At 36.1% G+C, this 25,223-nt stretch overlaps 1 protein-coding gene across 8 annotated transcripts in view; it reads right to left on the bottom strand.

Moving 5' to 3' along the window:
• The window catches only part of RGS7 (regulator of G protein signaling 7), a 247,291-nt gene that overhangs the window by 127,151 nt on the left and 94,917 nt on the right, over positions 1-25,223 (bottom strand). For all 8 annotated transcript variants that reach the window (XR_007509825.1, XM_049830713.1, XM_049830715.1 and 5 more), the window contains exon 3: positions 1,607-1,703. Coding sequence is in view for 7 of the 8 variants with exons in the window: in XM_049830713.1 (XP_049686670.1) it covers positions 1,607-1,703 (97 nt within the window). In the remaining variant the exon portion in view is untranslated. The remainder of the gene's footprint in view (positions 1-1,606; positions 1,704-25,223) is intronic.

Raw genomic sequence — 25,223 nt, 5'->3', positions numbered from 1 at the left:
TTATTATATACATTTTCATGATTACCATCATGATCCTTAGACAACAATATTCCCATGTTTCCTAGCAATCAATAGTTATGAGTTCAAGCTGAGAGTCATTTGCTACATAAACAAAACCTCCTAGCACATTAAAGGAAACTCACTACTCTCAACACGAAGTTTTGAAGAGTTCAGATTCCATTCAGCACAGAGACCTGACAGGAAAGTAGATTTACTGAACTAAAATGACAGTTGTGCTGTTCTGGTAGGTTTTTTTAGTCATGTGTAGCAAAAATTACTGCCCTGGTATTTGAGGGAGAAAATCTGCAAAGGTCAAAAAAAATGAACTCTGCTATGTTTTTTCTTTCCCCCTGCAGCTGATAAAGTTAATGCCTCAATATAAAAGTTGTTGTACAGTGACTGCTATGTACTACTGTATATATATTCTAACACAATCTTAAGAAATATGATGTCTATTCCAGTAAAAAAAAAAAAAAGTTTTGGTAGATAATGTCGCTGCTATACAAATAACCATAGTCTGTCTAATCTGAAATCCATAGCACACAAGGTAAGGCAGAGAATAGCAATTAATATGGATCATTTAACATGATGGCATGCTCTACTAACTCATGGGAAATAAAGGTTCATTCTTCAGAGGCTAGTTTTTGTACAAGCAGTTTCTAAAGTCACAAAGATATTTTGTTCACTCTTAAGACTCTTTTCTTCTTTGCACCAGAATTGTTCACTACCAAAACCAAGGGTTGAAAATTAAAGTATAGAATTCTTCTTGCTGTTCTAGACAGTAAAAACTTCTATAAATACTTTCTATGTAAAGATTACCTTTGCCTTTACAAAAGTTGCAACTGTTACCAGAGTATGGAAAAAGTAGGTTCAACAATGGCATCTATTTCAAAGGAAATCCATATGCATTGGTAGCACAAAAAGATACATATCCACATATATAAAAACATAAATTGATATAAAAGTATGCAAATAAATGAATAAATATATTATACTAGTTAATTAAGAAATTAACAGATTTTTGTGCATATGACAATACTGATTTGGATTAGCTATAAAGTTTACAGCTGTCTTGCAAATCACCACAGACATCTCGGTCTTAGCTTCTTCGGCATAGGCAGCCAGCTACAAAAGCAGATCATAAACATTGTAATAAATGTCTACAGCCACAATTCTGTATCAGTTGCAGAGTGCAGTGATTATTTTCCTTTTGTGCTGCTGCTATAGCAGTTCTTATCTTCATGTACTGGCCTGTACACTAAACTCATACTTACCGTGAAAACAGGATAAAAACCAGATCTGAAATGCAGAAGCTCTGCAATAAAAACATTGCCATCTTCAGGTAATAGACTTTTTGTAGTAAATTAAGTATTCCCTTCACTTAATTTACAGGACAAGAACATCTCTGTGTAAGCCCACTCAAATGTGCAAGAAACTTCAAAAACTTCTGCAATTAAAGTATTCAAAGGATAGTCAATGTTTCCTCCAGACCAGATGACTGTGAATTCCCCATAGCACTCAGATAAAAGTGTTTTCCATTTGAGCATGCCCTTACATAAGGTAGAGTGGAAACTTTAAATAGCATGAAATTCACTTTGACTCTTACCGGAAAAGACACTGGGGATCTTGGAAAGAAAACTTTTGACAGTACGAATAGGAATCCCATTTTTCTCATCTTGCATGCGGGCTATGACATCTTCCATCTGAACACAGAGGAAAAAAAAAAAAAAGAAAGAAAGAATAAAGAAATCCAGAATTATTTCCTCAAAGAAATTCTCACAGAAATCCTAGATCAATCTCTCAGAATGACAGGTCCACTACTGTTATTTCTTTTTTAACTTATAATTTATATTCTATGTTTTTACTGAAAAGGCTGAAAAACTGCAAGTAATTTATTCATGGGCAACAGTAAAAAAAAAAGTATGTGCTCAAAGTCTTTTGAGAAAAAAATACCAACACAGAACAAAGACATTTAGTTAAAGTTGTTAAAAGTAGTTAAAAGAAGTAGTTAAAAAACCATTGCTGTATATAGAACTCCAAGTTTTGATTGTATTACTGGTATTGTACCACACATAAAAGCAAAATAGACTCATGCAGCCTTTTAGAGGACTGATACAGTTCTCAAAAAGGGTATTCAAAACAAAAATAGAGCTTTTAAGTTCAAAGCAAAAATTCCTTCCTTTCTTTTGAGAAGAGGGAAAAAAAAAAAAAAACAACACAATGCAATTTTGCATCCCTGGAGAGAGCAGAGCCAGAAAAATAAGATTATTTGTAAGTAATGGAGTGGGTATAAAAATGTTTAAAATCACTTTGGTGCGGGGTTTTTTTATATATATTTTTCCATGAGCTTATTTTTTCCAACTTGATTTTTTAGGCTAATTTGGCCTGTACATTTTATAAATGATGCCCGACCCAAAGGTTCACTTTCCTGTGAACTATGAACAGCAAGCCCCTTTTACTGGAAAACATAAAGAATGTTTACAGTCATTGGCTGACAATGCCAGTTTTGATTCTTGCAAATTTTCTAATTGAAATTTGCTCATTAGATAACTTCCATTTTTCTTCCTTTGGCTATCTAACTTTTCAAAATATTCAATGATATTGTGATAAAATGAATTACAATATCCTTCCTTTTTCCTTAAATCACCAACATACTCCATATGAAAAACTCAGTAAGACAAGCATTTTATATTATTTTATTAGTCAAATCTTAAAGAAAAATTTATCTCACCTCTGTCCCCCCAACAGGTTCCCAAAGAATTTATTAAACGTTTGTAGCTGGGTTGTGTTGAGTAAAGAGACTAACAGGCAAGATTCTGTTATACACCTTTTTTTCCACAGAAGTCAGATGACCCAAATCAGCAAACAGCAAATCAGCATTAGTTGCAGCTGTGCATTAATTGGCCCAATGGTGGAGTTGTATAGAGCCAGGAAAGGGAGCTGGGGTCACTGGTGGTATACATAGGGAAAAAGAACAAAAATCCATACCAAAAATGAAAATGAAATCAATTAGTTCAACTGCTCGTGAAAAACCTGTTTATACAGAGGGTGTCTGGAGGTTCACATGCTCTGTGTACTTATGGATCATACATTAACAACACATGGAACACAAATCCAGTGGCATAGTCCAAAACAGAAAGTACACAGAAGAAGTAGATTTTATTAGTAAGATGTGGAAGACCAAGTCTATTGTTCAGAATTAAAGAATATAAAAATGTAACAGAAGAAAAAAACCAATGTTCATTGTAATGACTTTCATCTGACGTGGAATTTGATTATTTAAATAGGAAAGGCTATTAATAATGTTCTGAAGAAATTGTCAAGCAGGCAAACTGTTGTCTATTAAATGGAATATGTCCCTACCTTTATTATCCATATAATAAGTGAAGGCTTGTTTCAACCCTCTTTAAATTCAGTTGGTAAACTGTCTTATTGAGCCCTTGAATAAGAAGTCGCTCAAATTCAAGTGAATATCTTTGCTTTAAACGATAAAGTAAATTATAACCATAGGTGCATGGTCTTCTATGGAAAGGAACGGAAGTAAATTTCATGATAAATTCCACACATGCAGCGTAAGCTTATAAGAATATTGCTAGAACTGCAGAGTGAATAATAATGTATGTTATACTGGGACAAAGTGTAGAAGACAATTCACACAAAAGGCAACATGATAAAGGTGTATTTGCATTGTAATAAGGATTACTACGAATGTAGGACACAATTCTGGAACAAAGTATTACAGGGAGTGATAAACAGTTACCTCTTTCTCAGGAACACACGAGTGCAAACATTTCATGCCTAGCATTCCTACTGCTGTCAGTAATCAGTCTATGATTTCCTAAACTTGCTTCATGGACAAGATTTAATCTAAACTGTATAAAACCCAACTTTGATAGGGACTGTAGCTCTGGGGGAATTCTTTGGTTTTGATTAGCACAGTGAGTTCTAGGATGTCTGCACTGCAAAATTACACCTTCGCCTGCATGTCTAGCTCAGATTACTGCTGCGTGTCAGGAGTGAACACCCTCTGTGCAAAAGGCAGCTCATATTCAAGACAGCATCACTGTGAACTGCCTGGTTAATTCAGTGTACAAAGATTACTGCAAAAGTGCGTGGGAATGTTCTGAAACAAGATACAATACAACAGTAGACTCCTAATTAGTTACAGCTGACCTGGGATTCTGTACATTATCTGTCAGACTACAAAATTCTTATTTGTCTTGTCCCTTTTTGTGCAGAAATCTAAAAGGTCACTTATGTTTTGTGGTCATCTTAAATCTTTAACATAAGAACTCAAGAAAATGAAGGGCAATTATTTTTTTAAAAAAGCTTCAGTCAAAGATTCAAAGCCATCTAATCCAACATATGCAGGTGCACAGTTTGACTTTCAATATACGTACTCCCTATTTCTGTTTTAGCTGCTTTAAATTCAGCAAATGTATAATCTCTTCCACTGAAAAACATCTAATTTAATTCTATTTGGGAAGCAGCACTCAAGGCATTTCTCTGTCATTCATCAACAATGACCTGACAATGAAAAGGGCAGAATAGTTTAATTAGAATGATGAAAGAAAATTTCATCTAATTTCGCTAAAGAAGTCTAATCTGGGAAACACAAGCTGCTGCCTGATATAATAATTTTCCTTCCTGATGTATCATTTTTTGCTTCTGAGTCACATGACCCAAAAAGTGAAACATAAGCTCCTTCGCTTCACCTCAGAATTAAGCTTTATCAGTTCTTTTCTTATGTGCTTATCTGGTTAAACCTGACTGGCTCTGATCATGCAATGGGATCTTTTGCAGAACTCAGAGACGACAAATCCACAAACAACAACTGCCTCCTGATCACTCTGCAAATGAAGCTCAACGTGCTTGAGAAAAGAAAGTTGTATAAGCACATCTTTTAGCTTTTCAGTCACCATTATACACAGGGAAAGTGTAGCTAGAATGAAGTTCACAGTGCAGCAAGGATTCTACAGGAGCATTTCTAAATGAATGTATACTTCAAAAAATGTTCCATTTGTTTACCAGTGAGGCAATTCTGACCCTGACAAAAACTCCCTAACATTCTGATGCACAGGTGACTCAGACCAAACTTATAACATTAATATTTAAAACTTCACTCATGTCCTTATGAAGATAATTTGCAATCTTCATCCTGACATGTAAGGACTCTGTGAAATCTATTTCAAAGGCTAACTCTATGACAACAGTGACATTCCCTCTTATGTGAAGCGAAAAGAAAGAAGATAGTGATATCCCGCAATAGAAAGGCTACAGGATATAGGAGCCGTTGCCTAATAATGACCACTGACTCGGCTCCAAATGCACTGGGAGCTAGGCATGGAGACATACAGAACCCATACAGAACTAACAAGCCCACAGAGTCTGTAGTGTCTGGCCATGGGGAAGAGAGATTAAAAGTTATCAAATGGGAAGTGAAGGTGATGTTTCTCAGTCGTGTATATTGCTAAAAGTCCACTGAAGGACTATACTTATTAAGTTTCCCTTCTTTGATAAGATCATAAGAAGTTTCTGCCATATGTTGTACGATTCACCTCTTCTATCTTTAATCATCAGTCGTTACCCAATGGTATCTGTCTTCCTCCATTATTGACAGTGGATGTCTTGATAACAAACCGGGACTAGTATGATTTAGCTACTTACAGCTAGGTGAAATGAATACAACTCCTAGGAGCAGAATTTTTATGGTTCCTTAGATTTCAGTGCCATGTGGTTTGGGAAGAGCCTGATCTTTAAATTTCTAAATCTAAATATGATATCATTGCTAATCATGCACACATCTTGCAAAAATTATGCCCTTGCACCATAATTCAGCAACCCTGCTTCTTAAGTGTGTTTTTTTAATTAATTCAAAGACAACAAAAGTTGAAAGCTCAAAAAGTCTGTCAGTGCAGAACAAGAGTCTTTTTTTTCCCCCTTAAAAGCAAGCCTAAATCAACTCCACATAAAGACGGACCCTAGATACAAGGATTCCAAGAGTAGAAAAAGAAAGCAATGGTCTGGAACTAACTAAAGTTCAAGAGATACATGATAAAAGCTTGAAGCCTTACCTACTCACACATTTACAGATTTTTGTTACAAAAACAAATTTCAGTGCCAGGGAATTAAAAGTACATCCAGCAATACTAGAATGAAACTAAGCATAATTTTGTACTCAGTTATTGTACCTCAGAAGAGGGGATTGCTCTTATGTTGAGTGTACTGGGGTCCACCCGCACTACAGCTTTGTTAATTTTGCTAAAATCTTTCTTCTTCATTTTACCCAAATGCAGGGGTGGAATAACCCAGTAGAGCCTACTACAAATCTCATCCAAACTTGTTAACAAAGTACAAGTTACAGCATGTAGTAATTTCTTACACTACTCAACAAGCTTCCCTAGTCATTTTTGCCCCCTCCCTACTTAAACCCATTTCAGAGTCTGAGGTCATTAGTGCAGCTGGCCAGCAGGTTGCAGGAGGCTTTCCTTAGCCAGGCCCCTGTGCAGAGACGTACATGAAGCAACATGAGCTGAACAAAACCAGCAAGGTAGGAGAAAGCTGCAAGGTTCCTTACACAGTAATGGCCATTCTTTCTGTTTTCCAACACATGCTAACTATGCAGAATAGATAGATATATTCTCATCTTGTTATTATTGTACTGATAATGAATTACCTGTAAGTGCTTTTGCTTTCAACAGTACTCCTCTCTTGAAACTCCATTGTACTACATATGAGCTGTCTCACACACTGCCAATTATACTACAAATTTTCTGTTGAGATCTCCATCAGCTAAAAAGCCTGCAATTGCAGGATGCAAAAAATTTGTAAGAAAGTATTTTGTTGTGGTTCGCTGAGGCAAAAAGTCTGTATATTTACATGAATGGCTAAACTGCCCCATCAGAGTTACACTTTAGGAGCCTCAGACTCTCTGTCTTCCCATGTGAGCTGCTCTTTGCCTGGACTACACATGCCAACAATCACTGCAATATCCTTCTTTAATTGAATCATCACAGTGCCACCTGAGAGCTGCCCAACTCCGTGAACCAGGGGGCTTTGTTCAGCTAGTCAAGCTGCATCACAGAGAAGAAAAGAGCACAAAATACAGGAACTACAAGTCCCAGGAGGCTGCACTGACAAGCACAGATATAGGCAAACTGATTGCCAGATAAAATAGTTCAGTGTTGCTCACCAAACTAAAGCAAATCATCTCAGGTCAGGAGCGTTGACAACACTTTTTCTAAATCAAGTGTGTAGAAATGAGATGGTTTGACATCTCTCTATCAAAGATTTTAGCATTTTCCATTTAATGCAGAATTGTGTTATTTCAACTCTTCCTTCCTACTTGGGATGAAACCAAAGTTTAAAACATTCATAAATCCAGAAAAGTACATTTAGATTTTTGATTAAAGTACAATGCTGAAACACGGCTTAAAACATGCAAGATTAACCAAACTGTTAATGACAGTCATGCATGAACTATCTGAGCTTGCTGAAAAAAAGCAGTCAGTCAGGAGTTCCTCTAAGTCAGCAATATTGCTTCTCTGGTTTACCAGTACAGGGAACTGCCGTAAGTACTCTCTGATGAACATTAAATTGGAGAATAACTTACTCAATGAAAAGAATACAAGAATGACAGGTCTCATCTTTTCTCTTTGCTGAAGTAATTATTTGACACCATAAAATCAAATGACAAATCAACACAATATACTAGCAGTCTGTGTTTACATTAAACAAGTACAGGGCAAGCTTTTGTCATTTCTTAAGAATAATTTAGGTTATTTTTAATTAATTTGAAAATCGATGCCAGTTCCGTGCCATTATTATTGAGACCTGAGTTTTTCCTAATCAGATGAACAGTCCCACTGGGCTTGTCCCTGCCATCAACATTGTATGTTCACAACTGAACTTCCATCAATATGATAGACTCTACACACTTTGCTGATTTAGAACTGTGCTTTTGGAATGATAATTTTAAGCATGTTCTTGTGTTACTTATGCACCTAAAATGCTTAATCAACAAAACCAGCATTTCATTTTAAAAGTGCTTATAGTTTATTACAAATCATACAACTAGTTCTTTTGCTTTTCATTCCTGTGCCTTGCCCATTTTAAGCAGTTATACCAAATTCTGGATATCAGAAGCAGAGAAGCTGGGGACAATGAATGAACCTGCACTTACAGAGACACAGCTAGGCTACTATAAAAGATGAAGTATCCACCTTCCAACAGTGCTGAATTATCTAATAGTAAAGTTGATGAAAATAAATCCCTTCTTAGATATGTTCTCTCAAAGCAGAAAAAAGCAAAATCTTCTTGTACATTTTACTGAAATTACATAGAATACACAAAATCAGTTAAGTTGTTGGCAGCTCAAATATTGATAACTACTGCATAGCAAAGAATTTTCTACAAAGTTACTTTACAACTTTTTGTTTGGAAGAGAGTATCTGAGAAAGAAATACAGTTTCACAATTAAAAATGCTAAAAAAAATTAAAACAAATGGTCTGCCGAAACAGAATATAGTTGATCTCTTTTTAATACTTTTTGGAAGAAGGATAACTTAAAACCACAAATTGAACTCCTGTGATTAACCTGTAATCATGTGGCCTGTTTGGAAGCTACAGCTATCAGTGATCCCTAAAGAATGGCTAAAGGTTAATCTCCATCACATAAAGCTATACAGTAGTGAATGGAAAATATTGAAGATACCATATAGTACATTCTGTAGATAGTGATTTATGCCAATAAGCCATTCTTTTTTCTCCCAGGGACAGCTATTGCTGAGCTAGTGGTTGGATGCACCAACATGTCTCACACTATGACTTTTTTCTCTGCCTCATACACTGGGTAAACTGGAGATCTCCCAGTAACCTTCCATTTCCACCACCACTCTATGGTTTCACCCAATTTATTTCTTACTGTGCCTTCTTTGCATAAGTTGAACTGAAAACATTTAATACTGCATTTCACCCCCCCCTAAAAAGTGCTTCTTTATTCTAATTCACAAAATAGTGCAAATTTTCTTCTGACAGCATATTTTTTGAAGAATTCAGCATGTCAGAACTATGTCAACAAACCTATAGACAGCACAGGCTATTACTTCCATTTCTTTTTCTATTAGATTAATTTTTGTCTCATTTAAGAGTCCTACATCTAAATATGTGGGACATACATCCAGTTCACTGAAAGTATATTAATGCTATATGGCTGGACAGTGAACAGCAGACTGAAATACTTTCTAAAAGCTACTCAGCTGGTATTACAGAAAAAACACATAACTTTGGGGGAATATATTAAGCTTTGGAATCAAGAAAAAGATTATAGAAAACGCTATGCTAACTATACAAAAAATTGGGTAGGTGGCAATTCCAGCTCCCTGGCCTTCATGAAAATGCAATTTCAAACAACAAAAAGAAGGTATTAAGTAAGGACAAAGACTGTATTTTTGAAATTAACCACTTGAAGAATAATTCAAATAGTCTTTAAAATTGTTTCATACTATTAATACTTCAGATTTTATTTTTACTCTGGCCTTTCCAAGCCAAGAAGCATTTTCTATATTTAGGAAATGTCACAATCAGACACGGAAAATATAAAAATCTATGCACTTATGCAAAAGTTACCATTTTAAATGTATGGTTTTCATGTTTAGATTCCAGACAGATAAAGAAAAGCATTTCAGTTTATTTATCTGTTTTTCTTGGAACTTATTATTAATTAGCATTAATTAAAAATACAACTTTCTCAAACACTGAATGCTACTGTTGCACAACCAAACCAGTGAAAACTTATCCAACAGAGTTAAAAAAACACACCCAGATGGTGAAACTTCAAAACCACTGAAGTCAATGATAATTTTGGAAACTGTATCTCTGCTTTCAGTAAAATCAGTATTTCCATCACAGGTGTGAAACACTGGTTAGAGTGACAGAAGAAAAGGAAGCATCACTATGGGTACTTGAGAAGGAAGCATAGCTTGATACAGGAGGTCATGGTGAAGGAGTATTTATATTAATAGAGGAATTTCTATAAGAATACTTCATTCAGTATAAAATAAAAAATTTTTAAAGCAGCTAAACCAATAAACAATATTTATTAATTTGTCAGGCCATGATTTGAGCTTCTAAGCTGTGCTATCAGAGATAGAAATCATGTTTCTTAGGCAAAATACATGTTTTTAAAATATGGTCTTTCAAAGCCAAGATGTTTCCTGAGTTGTACGGATCATTTGTGATATGATGGTCCTGACATTAAAAATGGGGTCTCCTGTATATTTCAGATACAGACAAGCTCAACTGGAAACCTTACCTCTCAGATCCCAAATGGACCTTCAAAACAGTATTACAAAAATTTTCAAAAGGTTTGGAGTTTTTTCCAAGGAGGAACAAAAGCAAAACGTCAAAATTCTACAGAAAAAACCCCCGGAACATATTCTGGTACCCTGGTCAGTATACAGGCTAAGATTTTAAAGAACAAAATACCAGAACACATTTTTGTAGGAGATGTAAAACAAGGACTAAGTTAGCTTATATGTAGCTAACCCAGATACAAAAGTGAAAGGTAGCTAATGGCACATTTTGCCTTCACAAAAAATGTTCACGAAAATATTAGCAAAGTCACGATATATTCCTCTACCTAAAAAAAGTGATGCTCCTCGGGACAATACTTATTTACTCCAAAATATGTCATTTAATTCTAAAGTCCACAAAACCAGATGTTTTCTAAATTGGTACAGCTTTCTTACGTCATCTGTTACTAATGGTATTAAATCTAAATTTGTCTCATTGGAATCTCTTTTCCTCACTTCTCAGATGATCCCAAACATTACAAAGCCACATCAGAGCAGCAGATCATTTTAGAAGCAGCTCTTGTTGAGCAAAGAGACCTTTTAAAAAAAAATGCAATATCATTACCCTTCAAATGCTGAAGAGGGGAGAAGTAATTACAAGAAATGTTTAAAATTACATTGACAGAAATAACTTTTCAGGGTAAACAATGATATGAAAATGGAATACAAATTTAGAAAATTAGCCTGCATATATTTTGAGATTCTCTAACCTGTTCTAGAAAATAGCTGATGTGGAAGCTGATTAAAGCACAGGATTACTTCTCCATTCACAATGAAACTGCAAGGAGGAACACTGGTATCATAGAATCATAAAACAGTTTGTGTTGGAAAGATCCTCCAGAGATCATCTAGTCCAACCCCCCTGCAATGAGCAGGGACATCTCCAACTAGATCAGGTTGCTCAGAGCCCCGTCCAACCTGACCTTGAATGTTTCCAGGGATGGGACATCTACCACCTCTCTGGGCAACTTGTGCCAGTGTTTCACCAACATATGGAGAAGATAAAGCCCAAATAGTCTGGCGATTTCTGCATTGCCTTCTGCCCTGTGGTGGGGGAAGACTGAAGGAGGCAAGCTGGTCTTCTGCTAATATTTCAGCAACTAGAGAACTGAGATACTGTATAACAAAGAAATTTCTAGTTCTCTTAGTCCTTTAAATTGCTCTGAGGTGTTAAACTCCATTAAATACAAAAATACAACTGCTACCATCAGAACAGATTTTTACCAGTAACTTTTAAATTATGCTCTTGTAAAAAAGTTGTTCTTAATAATTGTATTACAGTATGGTAAGCTTTCAGTATCAATTATATTTGGCATTTTTAAAAAATGGGCTGCTGATGTAATACGGTAATGTAGCATTACATGACGGATTGGTTTCACAGTAGTCTGTTCACCCTCTGTTACACAACTTATTTGAAAACAAATATTTTATTTTACCTAATCTGAATAGACAGAAACTAGGCAGTCATGGATATCCTGGCTGTGTTGGTTCTTAAAGCTTGCTAATTCACCCATTTTCCCTTTAAGAACAATGTAAAAGAAAGGAAAACAAATGAATCACTGAAGTAATGATCTGCCAAGTGAACAATACAGAAAAAGAATGGATAAAGCCCACAGAAAATACAATCATGATGCATTCTATATGCAAAAAAACCATATCAAGAAGAGTACTAAAATAAATGAAATAGAGCATTTAAACCATTTTCCATAAAAATTTAGCTACTAGCATTCCATTAACACCAGTATGTTTTCTCCTCATTAAAAATCCTATTACCATCTCCTTTGAGCCAGTAGAAGTTCCAGGCCTGTTCATCTTTTTACTACTTTTGAAAGCATCACACACACAGTAGTATTTTTCATGCTAAAAAGGAAATCTACCTAATATAGCTCTTGCTAGTAGCAATTTGGGAACTGTAGTACAAAGTGTAGGTTTATGTAAGACAAGCAAAACATACAAATATTAGCCTGCCCTTCAGTGACAAAATGAGGTATTTCTCAAGGTCAAGCAACATTTTTTCATCTCTCATTAACTGTACAAATTAGTCAAGAGTCTCACCAGAATATGACAAAATTTAAGAAAAACAGGTCATAGGTGTTCTCATTCAGCAGAAGTAATAAAAAAGAAGTTCTACATGCATTTTTTCAAAAAAAATTGGGAGGAACCTATGTGGAAGGTAAAACCTCTTTTTTTTTTTTTTTTTTTTTTTTTTTTGCAATGGGTTTTACAGTTTTGAGATGCATTTTAATTTAAATGGGAAAAAACCCCCTGAAATGTGAGTATTTGTTATGAAATAAAATTATGAAAACAAATATTACAGGTCAAACAAATGTCTTCATTTTAAAAAAGGTATTTCTGTCATCTGTTACTGAAGAGCATAATTAAATAAAAGTGCAATTTAAACAATGAATGGTATTTTCCAAAGAATGTCAAAATTGCCACCATTTGATTTGTAATTTCTCAATGTTTCTAGAATTATTCCAGTATAGGATTCTAGCTATATCAGCCTGATTCTAAGACAAATTTTAAATCCTATTTTCCTAAGACAGAGTAAATGTTTTTATGGTATTCACAAAATCCTGCCATTCTCCTAAAAATTACTAAAATCATAGCAAAAGTAACTTGATTAACAGAATGTCGCCCATTGTTTGCTTTAGCAGTTATTTGGAAGAAGAGAGCTGGAATTTTGATAAGGGTTTTTGTTTCTACACAGTGAACAGGCAAAACAGAAATGAAAGTTCCTTGTTTAAAAATGAAAGCTAAGTTAGCCATACTCTTTTACCGGAGCAGGCTTTTGCAGGAGCTTTCTTAAAAGAAATCTCTGATAAAGTGCAGTAGCGCCAGTCCGTCAAACTCCATTAGAGCTTCTAATTCCATCATATGTAGTCACCTCATACACACACACAGACCCACTGCTTGGCTTCATCCTTTAAAGTTACCTGATTTCCAGAAGCCCTACCCTTCTCCACCTGTTGAAAAAGGACCTAGTTTTTTCTCACTCCTGCTTACATCGCTGTATTTTCACAAGGATCCTCTACCATGTCTTGGTACAGGAGCAATTTCAATAAAGTCTTATTCATCAAAGTACTTAGTAAAAGTAAGTTAGTTAGTAAACTTTAAGGTTGACATTTTCTAAGAAAATGAAAGTAACTAAATACCTAACTCACATGAAAAACCAGTGGACTGACATACCAAAAGACAGTGACATAGTGAAAAGTGTGTACGTTCCAGTGCTCTGTGAAATAGGACCCCATTCCAATGTGACATTTCCTAGTTTATATTTTGGCTGGTTGCAGTATAATTAGCAAAAGTAGAACACGTTTTGTGATACTTCCTTTCAGTGTTATGTAACAATTACATCAACTCTAGCACTCCACTGCACTTGTTCTGAAGGAATTAAGGAAATAAACCAACTATCTCCCTCTGTCTTATTTATTTTTTCTCTGTTTTTAAAAACATGAATTTGTCTTATGAATTCATGTTATATTTTTACAGAACATCTAACTATACTTTAATTTCCTTGGGGATAAAGGAAGCAATTTCATTTAAAAAAGGCTATTTTGCCTTCAAAACACTAGCTTTTGAATTCTGATGATTTAGACACTTTAAAGCAAATCAGGTCTGAATGTTCTGTACTTGTCCAATTTAGTCATAGTTTGACATTTACTGTATCTACATTTTATTTTTCTTTGCAGTCATACTCCTTTTGATTAGAAATATTCTGTGTCTTTATTGTCAAAGTATGTTTGTGCCACCAAAGAAAGTAGAGCAGTAGTCATTAACAGATTTGAAATATGTGAGCTCGGAAAACTGTGAACGATGGCTATAAAACCATTTGTTTAGTCTATCTGATAGGCAATTAGGAAAGGAGATGCTCATTTGTTATAAACCAGTTTCAGTATTCACATACTATTATATGTATACAATGAGATGAGAATAATATTAAAATCAGACACACTGTAATTTAGAACCAAAAACTGAAAATGGATTGGAGTGAATTAAAAATTTTAAAAAAAAATAATAATCAGGATTAAAGCCCACAAATTCATTTGTGCAATTATTTTTTTACTGTGGAAAAATTTAGGCAAAACACTGCCTGAAAGAATTAAGTGAGAAATGGTATTTTTCAGCCAAATTTTATTTTGCCAGAAGGACAGACTCATTCTAGGTATTAGTTATGGTGAGCAGAATTTATGACAGAAGGCACAGTGGAAGTCTGCATGCCATACACACCTTTCTATCAGCCACAGGGTTGGACAAGACATCTCAACTCAATCTCAAATCTCAAATCTGTCAGCTTATGTGTACTTGGTTAATTCAAAGAGTTGGAAAAGTCAGAATCTCTGTACTAGATCCAGTTGGATCTAACTGGTAGCTTGAATGTTGGTCTTGGAAACCTTGGATCACAAGTTTCATAGAAAGTTACTCTCAGAACAGAGAAGCTTGATTGTAATAAAGGCATTTCTCACATGAAGAACCCCAACTCTTTTTGAAGAGCATTTTTTCCATCACCAGTTTATCTGGTTTACCAGTTTAAAGGATGGAAAGTAACAGGGTTTAACAACTAAAGCACTGCTTCAGATAGTCCTTTATCTGTGCTATGGAGCATTTAGAAGTACTCATTTCATACTCCAAATATGTTAGAGGTTAATAGCTGCTAGAAAAAACGGGATACTTACTGGAAAAAACATATGTCCCTATACAGAGGGATTACCCTGCAACAGAGATCTACACTAATAAAATAAAATATAATAAATAGAAATAGTCTGCAAGCATCTACCCCTTCCAAGCAAAAAACACAGATTCCTACTTTTGGCTGAAAAGAGTAAACACATTACACAGCTAGTCTTTACCCAGGCAAAATTAAGGGGCTGACAATGACATGTACAAATACAGTAAACCGTAATTCTGATTAATTGTTTCAAACAAGGTGGGAAAAAAGTAAAATAGCTAAGCACATCAACAGTGATGATAAGATTCCTCAGGCATTTGGAAAAAAAAGAGCAAGTTGCATTTAGCAGATGAATGACTTGACTAGGACTTGGGAATTCTTGGTTTTCTTCTCCACTTTGCCACCAAAAGATCTTTGGCAAGTCACTGTAACCTCCTGTGGCTGGGAAATCCAAGACACAGTTAAGGAAACCACCGTTAACTAAACAATATTCTAAATACTTTTGATGCATTGGAGCATTGTAACTCTGGATAAAACTAGAGCATTCAGATTTTCAACAGACTGGAGTTCCTTTCAGTTCCAGCAAGCTGCAGAGTCAAGACTTTTTTTTCCACCATATATCAAAGCCTACTGTAGTTAGTGAAGGCATTTCCTTTTATATTTTGGGAATAAATGCTAGTATCTCTAGGCACTGGGCTTCTAAATATTAACTACTTCATGACTGGCACAGCATATCTCCTCTTTTCCTATCAAAAGCTGAACTATTTATAAAGTTCCAGAAATTAAATTTAAGAGGTTGCATACCATCTACAAATCCACAACACTGAATCATTTCTGTATAGTCCTCCCTGACCATTAAGTTAACATCTCGGATGTTAAAAGTCTTCAATGCATTTAATATATTAAACGTGACTGAGAAGTTCATTATTCTGAAGGACCGTATTTAGAGACATATTTGTTTACTGTATGCCTCGTTGTTCCATCCTTATCTTATCACATCTTGTTGCACTACATCATGTCTCAAGAAAAACATGAGGATGAACTCATACACTGAAATTGCTTTGAATGGCTTTTATGTGTTAGACGAAGCAGAAAGGGAGGAGGAAATAGTGAGGAGAACAAGGGAAACATCCATCTTCATTATCTTTTTATCTCTTTTGTAATTTAAAAATGCAATCCCATTCTGTGTAGATTTGCATTTTAGTTTCTGGTCAACATATACACTTATCAGAATTTATTTCTCGGTACATAATCTTACTTAAAGATAATTGGATAGAATCTTTAAGGTCTAATACTGAAAACTGCAGTTACAAAAATATTTACAATTTTTGTAACTGCACTTACAAATTCTAGATCCATACTAGATAGGTCAGGTAAGAGCACTGTATTCTTGAAACCTGTTTTAAAATAAATCTTTACTTAAAGATAAAAAAAAATCCCCTTTGGACATGAGTTCTAAAAGTGGTATCTACGGAAGTCTTCTATCATCAAGGACATCTTTGTCAAAACCCCACATATGATTGTTATGACAAAAAATTACGAATTCTGACAAAACACAGACATTACCTTTCAATCACTTCTTCCTCTGAAGTAGTTTCCACCATATACTGACCATGGTGCTTCTATTATTATCTCAAATATTTTATATAGCTGCTTTCATAAGAACTAATGTTGCAAGTTCAGAGTTAATATAAAAAGATGCTGACCAAAGAGGCTGGAAACTCTGGAAATTCAGAGTAAAACTGCTGAGATTAGAATGAGGACAGCAGTGACATCTAACAAAGTATAAAGGGGTAAAAGTAATAAATATATTAATTGGAACAACCTCTAAATGCTATTTATCCAGCATAGGTAGTCATGATATCAGGACATCCATGATCCACTCAGTTCAAGAAAACTGTCTTGAACATATTAATACCTACGGTATACCTCTTCAGTACAGCCTAAGCAAACTGAATTGAAGAGACTTTTGCTTCAGGATGAGATCAGGTTCCATTTTGAATTGGTTTTGTCCTTGGTAATGTTTGTAAACTCCCAGAAGTGAACTTAAACCTTGTCACGGCTTTAGAAATTAGTTCTAAAATGTCACTGAAAGCAAAGTAAAAAATACATGTTTAAACTTTGTTAGAAAGAGCAGACAGGCTGCTTATTTGTCTTTCTGCACATGGCATTCTTCCGTGAATGTTCTGAAATTATTAGCAATATCAGCCAAACTGAATTAATCTGAGACATATCTACTTTTTATTTCTTACTCACTTCACTGAATTTGATATAATGTAACTAAAGGTCCATTTCTCAGATCAAATTTACCTCTTCAACAAGTAGCATTTGATAAACTACCTTTAAGGCCAATTGCAATGAACTGTAAATTATTTCCCTTTCATGGGAAGTTTGCTTTTAACCCTTCCTGTACAACTTCCCAGTCTCTGCCCAAAATAATGTGCTTTACTACTGTTTACCAGTCCCGCTTAGCACTAAATCACAGGTATAGGGAGCTGGTAGCTTTGGGACTACATGCTGGTTTCTAATTATTTTAAAGCTGGTCAAACATGTTCTATCAATAGCTCTGCTTAACTTATTTTATAGAAACAGCAGGACCATTTGTCCCATTATACATTCCTACAGTACTTCAACTCTGACATTCACTCCAAAGCAGTAGTCCATTCTCCATACCCAAGTAGTTGTGGACCTCACTTGATGATGCTAATGAAGCACTGTGCTTTTTGGACCAGTAGGAGTAAGTCTTCTGCACAGACAGCATATTTGAAATTTTCCACTCAGAACAGTTAATGCTGAATTCTGCTCTCTAGATACCATCAATTTTGTGCAATCTTTCCACATGGAACCAAATTGTGGCCCTACTTTTGCAGAATAGATCTTTATCCCAGTATTTTTGTACAGTACAGATATGTGTATATACACACATATACACACAGATGCAGCTAAGTGTGATTTGTATTCTGTATTATAAAAAAAAGTCTTATAAAATTTGATGCAAAAGGGCTTGCTTGGGGATGTTGAAATACTGGGTTTAGACTTCTTATCAAACCACCTTCTTAATATTCTAGATTCTAAGTTGTATTTATGAATTCATGCAGTAATCACTTGCACATTTAACTGTACTTTCCAAACAAAATACATGCAAGAAATGGCCAGGCACAGAAGGCTCATTAGAAATAAATAGATCAATTTGCACCTTGTCCCAAAAGGGAGGCAGTGATGGTTTGCTTTATTTCCTTTTCTTTGTTATGTCAGTTAGGCTTACTATCCTGTCACAGCATACCCACTGTGTACTCTAAAGTGTCTGAAGGAGTTGTAACATCCAACTGGGAAGTGTGAATCAGAATTTGTTCAACAGCATACAGGGCGAAAGGAGTTACTACTACCAAGGAACTAGCAAGAATGAAAGTTTTCAATATCAGAATCTCAACTTTATTCTAGGGACCAAGTCATTTCAATGACTAAATATGCCAAACCAGATCATAAAACTGTAATTGCTAAACAAGAGCTTAAAAGCAGTACATTGCATGTATGCCTAAAAGCAGTACATTGTCAACAGATAGAGGAACACATGATAATTCCCATAGGTTGTTACTACTAAATATTGTTGCCCTCAAACCAATAATCCTGGATTACTGCACCAAAACACTCGACTCATATCCACAGCAAGTTACTCTTCATACTGGTAAAGAAGAGCAGGACTGTTAAACACTAGCCAATCCAACACTAACAAGTTAAATTCTAGTCAATGCAAAAGTGATCAGTGATATAATGTATAAAGAAAGGAATCCCCTTCTTGAAAAGCCATCAAGTTTTGTAGCTACAATCAGGTAAATACTTCAACTGGCAAGAGAAATTAATATCCAGTTGTTAACAGCAGTGAGATTTTCTGCTTTACTGAACAGCTGTGATATGTATGGGCAGGCACTTCCATATGGAAGGAGTGGGGTAAAAAAAGCAATAGTGAAATAGCTTAAGTAGGTTCAGTGAATACATGGAAGATAAATATGCCTAAGTAGTTGCAGGCAAAGTTAAAAAGGACATGGAGATCACTTAAGCAGACATAAGAATAGTTAACTTTTGCTGATGAACTGTGAATAGAAGGGAACAGATATGGAAATGAGAATATAATGTTAGAAATCACATCTGAAAAAAACTACAGACCTTCCTTGAATTTATTTTTCGTTAAAAGCTGATCAGATCATAAAAGAAATTCTGAAAAACACTAAAATTTCTCAAGAATTCTCACATTTTCATTCAGTACTGTATTACTTTAAAAATCATCTTGAAGATTTCATGTAAATTGTTGACATTAAAGTAAAAATTAAGTGCATTTAAAGTTGTATAATTTATGTAATTTCTTCTACACTAAAACTACTATTCTTTGTCATTTTGAGATAATATTTCCTGAAGGCATACTTTTAATATAAGATTTTTAAATGCAATTATATCGAAAAATGGAATCTCTGTAGTTAAAAAAACCATTTCCACCTTTTCCTGTTATTTGTCTTCAGTTTGATATAATTTTTTTACCTCAAAGCTTCTATTTTGTTCAGTGCAGTACAACTAACTTCTAATAAACCCAAATCTAAGAAACTTGGGTCCTCACAATTCTACCCTGTGTAATAGTAGAGTGACAATTGGTCTCAAAAAAAACCAAAAAAAAACCCAGATAGAGAGGGCCTTATGCTCACTCAATATTTCTTGCAGCATATCACAAACACATTCTCCAGCCCGTCACTTGTGTTGTTGCATATGTGACTAGACAAACACTGCTTAGCCCTGTTTGCCTGGGTAAGTAGCCAGAAATTGGACGTTAAACCTGCTACCAGCAGAATGTCACCTCCCACTGCAGTAGCAGCAGCAGCCAGAGAAGCATGTTGTGTGCACAGCATACAGGACTTACACAGTGTTGATACCAAACACGTGGAAGTAAACCACCTAGACTGGATTCCTCTTGTTGGTGAATTGTTATTGTACCACTTAAAGGGAATTAAACACACATTTGTGCTTAAATATAAAAAGATTTAATGAACGATGCATTGGAACGAGTCCTACAGCTCTAAGCAGCTCTACAAGGAGTCTGCAAAGACGTGGCACAAGCGAATTGCTTAGCCGGGTGTTCGGTTCATCCCTCAGCACCAGCTCTGTTTACCAAAAGTGGCCCCTGTGCCCTCCCGTTACAGGATTGCTACAAGACAATGAATGCTGCCACATTTCTTATCTCATCAGCAAGGGAGACCACTCCCTCAAAGGGAGTCCTTCTGCCCCTGGCATCCCTGCTTCTAGCCAGTTTAACCTGTTCTGCAGTTGGGCCACCTTGCCCTCCATGCCACATCATTCCTTGTTCACAAATTACCACTGCTGACCAATTACAATGTGAATTTCCCCTTCAACCTTCAGTTTCAATTCAAGTTTAAAACTAAAGTCGGAGTTTCTGTTCCATTTCCTGAGGTATCCAATATACCTCCAAAAATACATATTGTTTCCCTGAATCCACTGTAGGAGGATGTGAGATTCTTCATGCAGTATGTTACACCTAGATAAGGGCCCAACACCTAAGCCAAAACATTCTTCATAGTCACATTTTTGAAGTCAGTTAATGCAGAGCTGAGCCCTCTCTGGCCTTGCCCTGAAACCTGACTGAGGGTTCAGCACCAGGACGGTTCTACCTCAGCCCCTCTGCAGTTCACATATCAGCAACTGGGACAGCACATACCGCAAGGGCTCCTGCTCTGAAGCAGTAGCAAATTGCTTTTGCTGCATTTTCTCTTGCACCCTTGCCAAGCACATACATAAAGCATTAATTAGTTCTCAGCCTCGCTAATGCTCACCTAACGTCATCTCAGGAGTTGTCAAATCCCTGACTCCAGCAATAAAAGTCAAATTAATATAATTAATAGGTGCTGAATGTGAAGTTTGCTTCAGAACTTCAGACATATAGCAAGTCTTATAGGTTCAAAACATTCACAGTAGTTTTGTTACATTGAGTACAAACCTAACAGCACTTAAAACATTCAACTTCTCTAGATTTTTAAGTTTAACTGCTATAAGGTAAATCAACAGTAGCACTCCTTCTTCTGACTATACAGAAGACAGAAAGAATTAATATTTATGGCTAGAAAAGCTGCAGTGAATAAAAAGTGAAGGGTGGGCAAGAATGAGTGAAGTTATGGAATGGGGTCCATGCAGGAAGGGGTTAAACATCTGGACTGAAAATATCAGAATCGAGATGACCAAACAGGGAGAAGACAGATGTGAAAGACATGGTCAGGGCTTTGATCTAGTGAAAGATGTCCATGTCCATGGCAGGGGGGTTGGACAAGATGATCTTTAAAGGTCTGTTCCAACCCAAACTGTTCTGTGATTCTACTGATCTATGAAAGACAGAAAAAATGAATATGGGAGAATTAATATTTCTCATGACACATTAATTAAGGACATCAAATTAAATTATATTAGGCAAAAGGCTTAAAACAAAGAAAGAAACGTATACATAAGTTGTGAGACAGCTTCAATTTAGCTAAATAAAATTGATGGGTACTCGAGCTTGTGCAGCACATGGGAGACTTCTTAAAACTTAACTGAGCTCTATGTTAGCTATACTGGGAGAAAAGCACAGCATCCATTGCAAGAACCGCAGTCACAGTTTTTAAAGATGCGTAAACAACACTACACTATTTTAAATGCATTATTCCTATTTAGGTCATGCTTCCTCATCCTTGGTATCTTCAAAACTTCACCACAAAAAGGTTGGCAGGGTGGGACTGTTTGCTTCTGAGAGCCTTGATAACCATTTAATGCCTCAGTTACGATGATGTGTGGCAGAGGAGTGTTATATATATTGTGTCTTTTGTGCACACAACTGAAAACAGTTCATACATGGAAGAAGGAAGAAAATGAGGTAGAAAGAAAATGAGATAGTGGCTTTATGTTGAATTCAAATCATAATGAAGTGAATCAACAAAAAAATCAGAAATAGTTTTTTAAAGGAACCTACAGAGCTGTGCATGCTGACATATGGAAGTGCACAGACACAAAACATGGTTTTTATATTTGTTTCCCAGAAGTTTATCACATGCTCATCCTTTCCCCACCTCATCAAAATCTCCAAGAGCCAGATTACTGGTGGATCTTCAAAAGCTATTTTAAGTAACACTATTTATTTTTAAAATTTATCATTCCATTTACATCTTTATCTAGTAATTCCTTCCTAAATTACTAAAATTGAAAAACTTTCTAACATAACACATTTTAGTTGCAAATCCACTGTCCATATGTTTTCCAGACATAACAATATAATTATATTAAGTTATATCTGATAAAATGAGGAAAAAGCATCTTTACTTTTAAACTAAGACCAACAGGGGAGAGAAAGGATGAGGAAGTGGTGGACCAGCTAGGCAAGCAAAAGGTGGGGGGGGGTTATTAGAAAAGTTCTCATAAACAGCATAGGAGTAAAAGGACCCACCTCAAGCATATGCACATAAGTAAACATGTACCTACAGGACAGCATTGTGGGGAAACCTCTCTTACCTTTCCTGGAAAATCAGCATGACTGGGTGCCTTTCTGAAGTGCCTGTACACCAATGCATGCAGCAAGAGAAATAAGCAGGAGGAATCACAGATCTGCTTGCAGTTGCAGGGCTGCAACTTACTGGCATGTTGGAAACCTGTTGGGATAGCACAGCAGGAGTACTGCAGTGGGTAGATGTGGGCTTTTTGGGAAGGACAGGCTGGAAAGGGAGGAGAAGGTGCTGCCTGTTATATGAGAGAGCAGTGGGAATGCATGGAGCTCTACCCCAGATGGATGTGGAGCCAGTGGAGAACATATGGGTCAGGATTAGGGGGCAGATGAACATGGGTGATGTTATGGTGTGTCTGCCACAGACTGCAGGATCAGGAAGCAGATGATGCCTTCTTCAGAAAACTGGAAGAAGCCTCATCTTCACAGGCCCTGGTCCTCATGGGGGCTTTAACCACCCTGATAGCTGCTGGAAGTGCAACACAGCAGGGCACAAGCAGACCAGGAGGTTTCTGGAGTGCATTGATGGTAACTTTCTGACAGAGATGATTGACAAGCTGACACAGACAGGTGCCCTGTTGAACTTCACATCCTCTCAAGAAAAAACTGGTTGGCGGCAGCCCTAGCAGCAGTGACCAACAGCTGGTGGGCTTCATGGATGAACAAGGATCTCCTGACAAAACTCAGGTGTAAAAAGGAAGCGAACAAGCTGGAAGCAGAGTCAGGTCACACAAGAACATGCACAGAGGGACAGGGTTAGAAAGCCCAGCTGGAGTGAATCTGGTAAGGAATGTGAAGTACAACAAGAGTTTCTACAGGTGTATCAGAAGCAAAAGGAAGACAAGGAAAAATGTGAGCCTGGTGCTGATGGGGCAAAGGATTTGGTGGCAAATGATGTGGAAGAACACAAGGTACTCAATGCTTTCTTTGCCTCAGGATTCCATGATACATGTAAAATTCCTATTTTACTGCTCCGATTTTTAGCTCACTTTTTTTTGTTGTTTTCACAAAAATGACAAAGTCATTCAGTCCCAAAGACAACAGAGAAACTGCAACTACCTTGTTTATTATATTTTATAGGGAAGTAGAAAGATATTATATACTAACCACCTTTGCCTTTCAACTTTTTCTGGTGGTTCAGGAAGCTAAATGACACTCTTACTTTTAAGCATCACATACAACACCCTTTCTTGCTAGAAGGTACTTCTGAATGAAATATCTGTACACATTCAGGAATGGCAGTAAAATGAGAGCGAAGGGTTTAACAATGCCTGAATAGAAGCTTAGTATGCTCTGGATAAAAGCTTTTATGAAAGGTGGGGTCCAAATCCTCCAAAATGATGAGTGCTTTCATTTTTCATGGTCTCCCTGAGATGATAAAGGTTCTCAGCACTTAACTACTTGGTTTCCCTACTGACAAAATGAAGGCTTTCAAGCAACTAACAGGTGAAAGCTTTTCAGCAACTAACAAATTATTTTTGTTATATTTTCATGCATGGAATGGAAAATTTATTCAGATTATGCTGTTAGTGTAATCAGCAAGAAAACATTTCATATACAAACATAAGGTATGTAGTTTTTTTGGTTCACAGACTTTTTAAAAATACTCATCTAATGAGTATTTTAAAATGTTTTGACTAAAACAGAAGGTCTTTCTGGTGGATATATTATTTTTTCAGCCCAAATAAACAGCAAGAAGCCAAAGCCAATATGAACCCAGACATAAATTATAGGAACATATCTATGTAGTATCAAAACCCAAACCCACGTAGAATGATGAAACTTAAAAAAAAAAGTAGTATAAAAAGACAATCTGATTGAATGATAAAAACCAGGCAGGTGATATCTGAAAAGATCTGTTCAGGCTGCTATTTTATTTCACGCATTGATGTCTTAGCTATACAATGGGTTTCATCAAGTGCACTGATGCATTTGTTTTTTACTGATGACTTTGTGCTCATCTATAACTGGTCAGTTTGGAGTTTTTCCTGAGAAAAATAGTTTCCCCAAGAAAAGAAGAAAAATCCCTTCCCCTCAGCCTCTTTGATTCAAAGTTCACATATATTTAATTTTAAGTTTAAGGCTGAAAAACTGAGGGGACAACATACAAAAGGGACAGCATTCTGAGAAACAGCATAATCTATCAGTAAAGACACTATCTCTCCACTACAGTTCTTGGGTCTAAGATACACCTTAGCCGTATTATTTAATTTTCATACTCTCTCATATATTTGCAAGGCAAACATAAGAATATCTGATCACCTCATAACATGGACTTCTCTCTCAGTAACCTTTTATGGAGAAATGATATATTGATTTTACATATAGGCCGCTGAAGAGACAGAAGTACCTACTCAAACCCACACATGGAAGTACAAGCCAGCCCTGTCTGTGCTCTGCATTGAGAAGCCAGGTAGCCACATGAGCATGAAGGTAACAACCTGGCACAGCCAGACTCGCAGCTTTTTCAGCACATGATTAGGTCTGTGCTCTGTGTGCAGCCCCCAGGCAGTGTGGGCATAACTTACACTCATTCACCTACAAAGGACAATGCATCTGTGCTATTAATGACTTTGTAAAGGTCATGAAATAAATACAAAAAAAGCAATCCATTTAATCCACACTTCACAAGGATAGACTACAAGCAAGCCAACCACCTTTCCCTTCTTGCGGTGTC

This window comes from Accipiter gentilis, chromosome 28 (assembly GCF_929443795.1).
Source record: "Accipiter gentilis chromosome 28, bAccGen1.1, whole genome shotgun sequence".
Classification (NCBI taxonomy): Eukaryota; Metazoa; Chordata; class Aves; order Accipitriformes; family Accipitridae; genus Astur; species Astur gentilis.
This window is presented reverse-complemented; position numbering and strand designations above follow the sequence as displayed.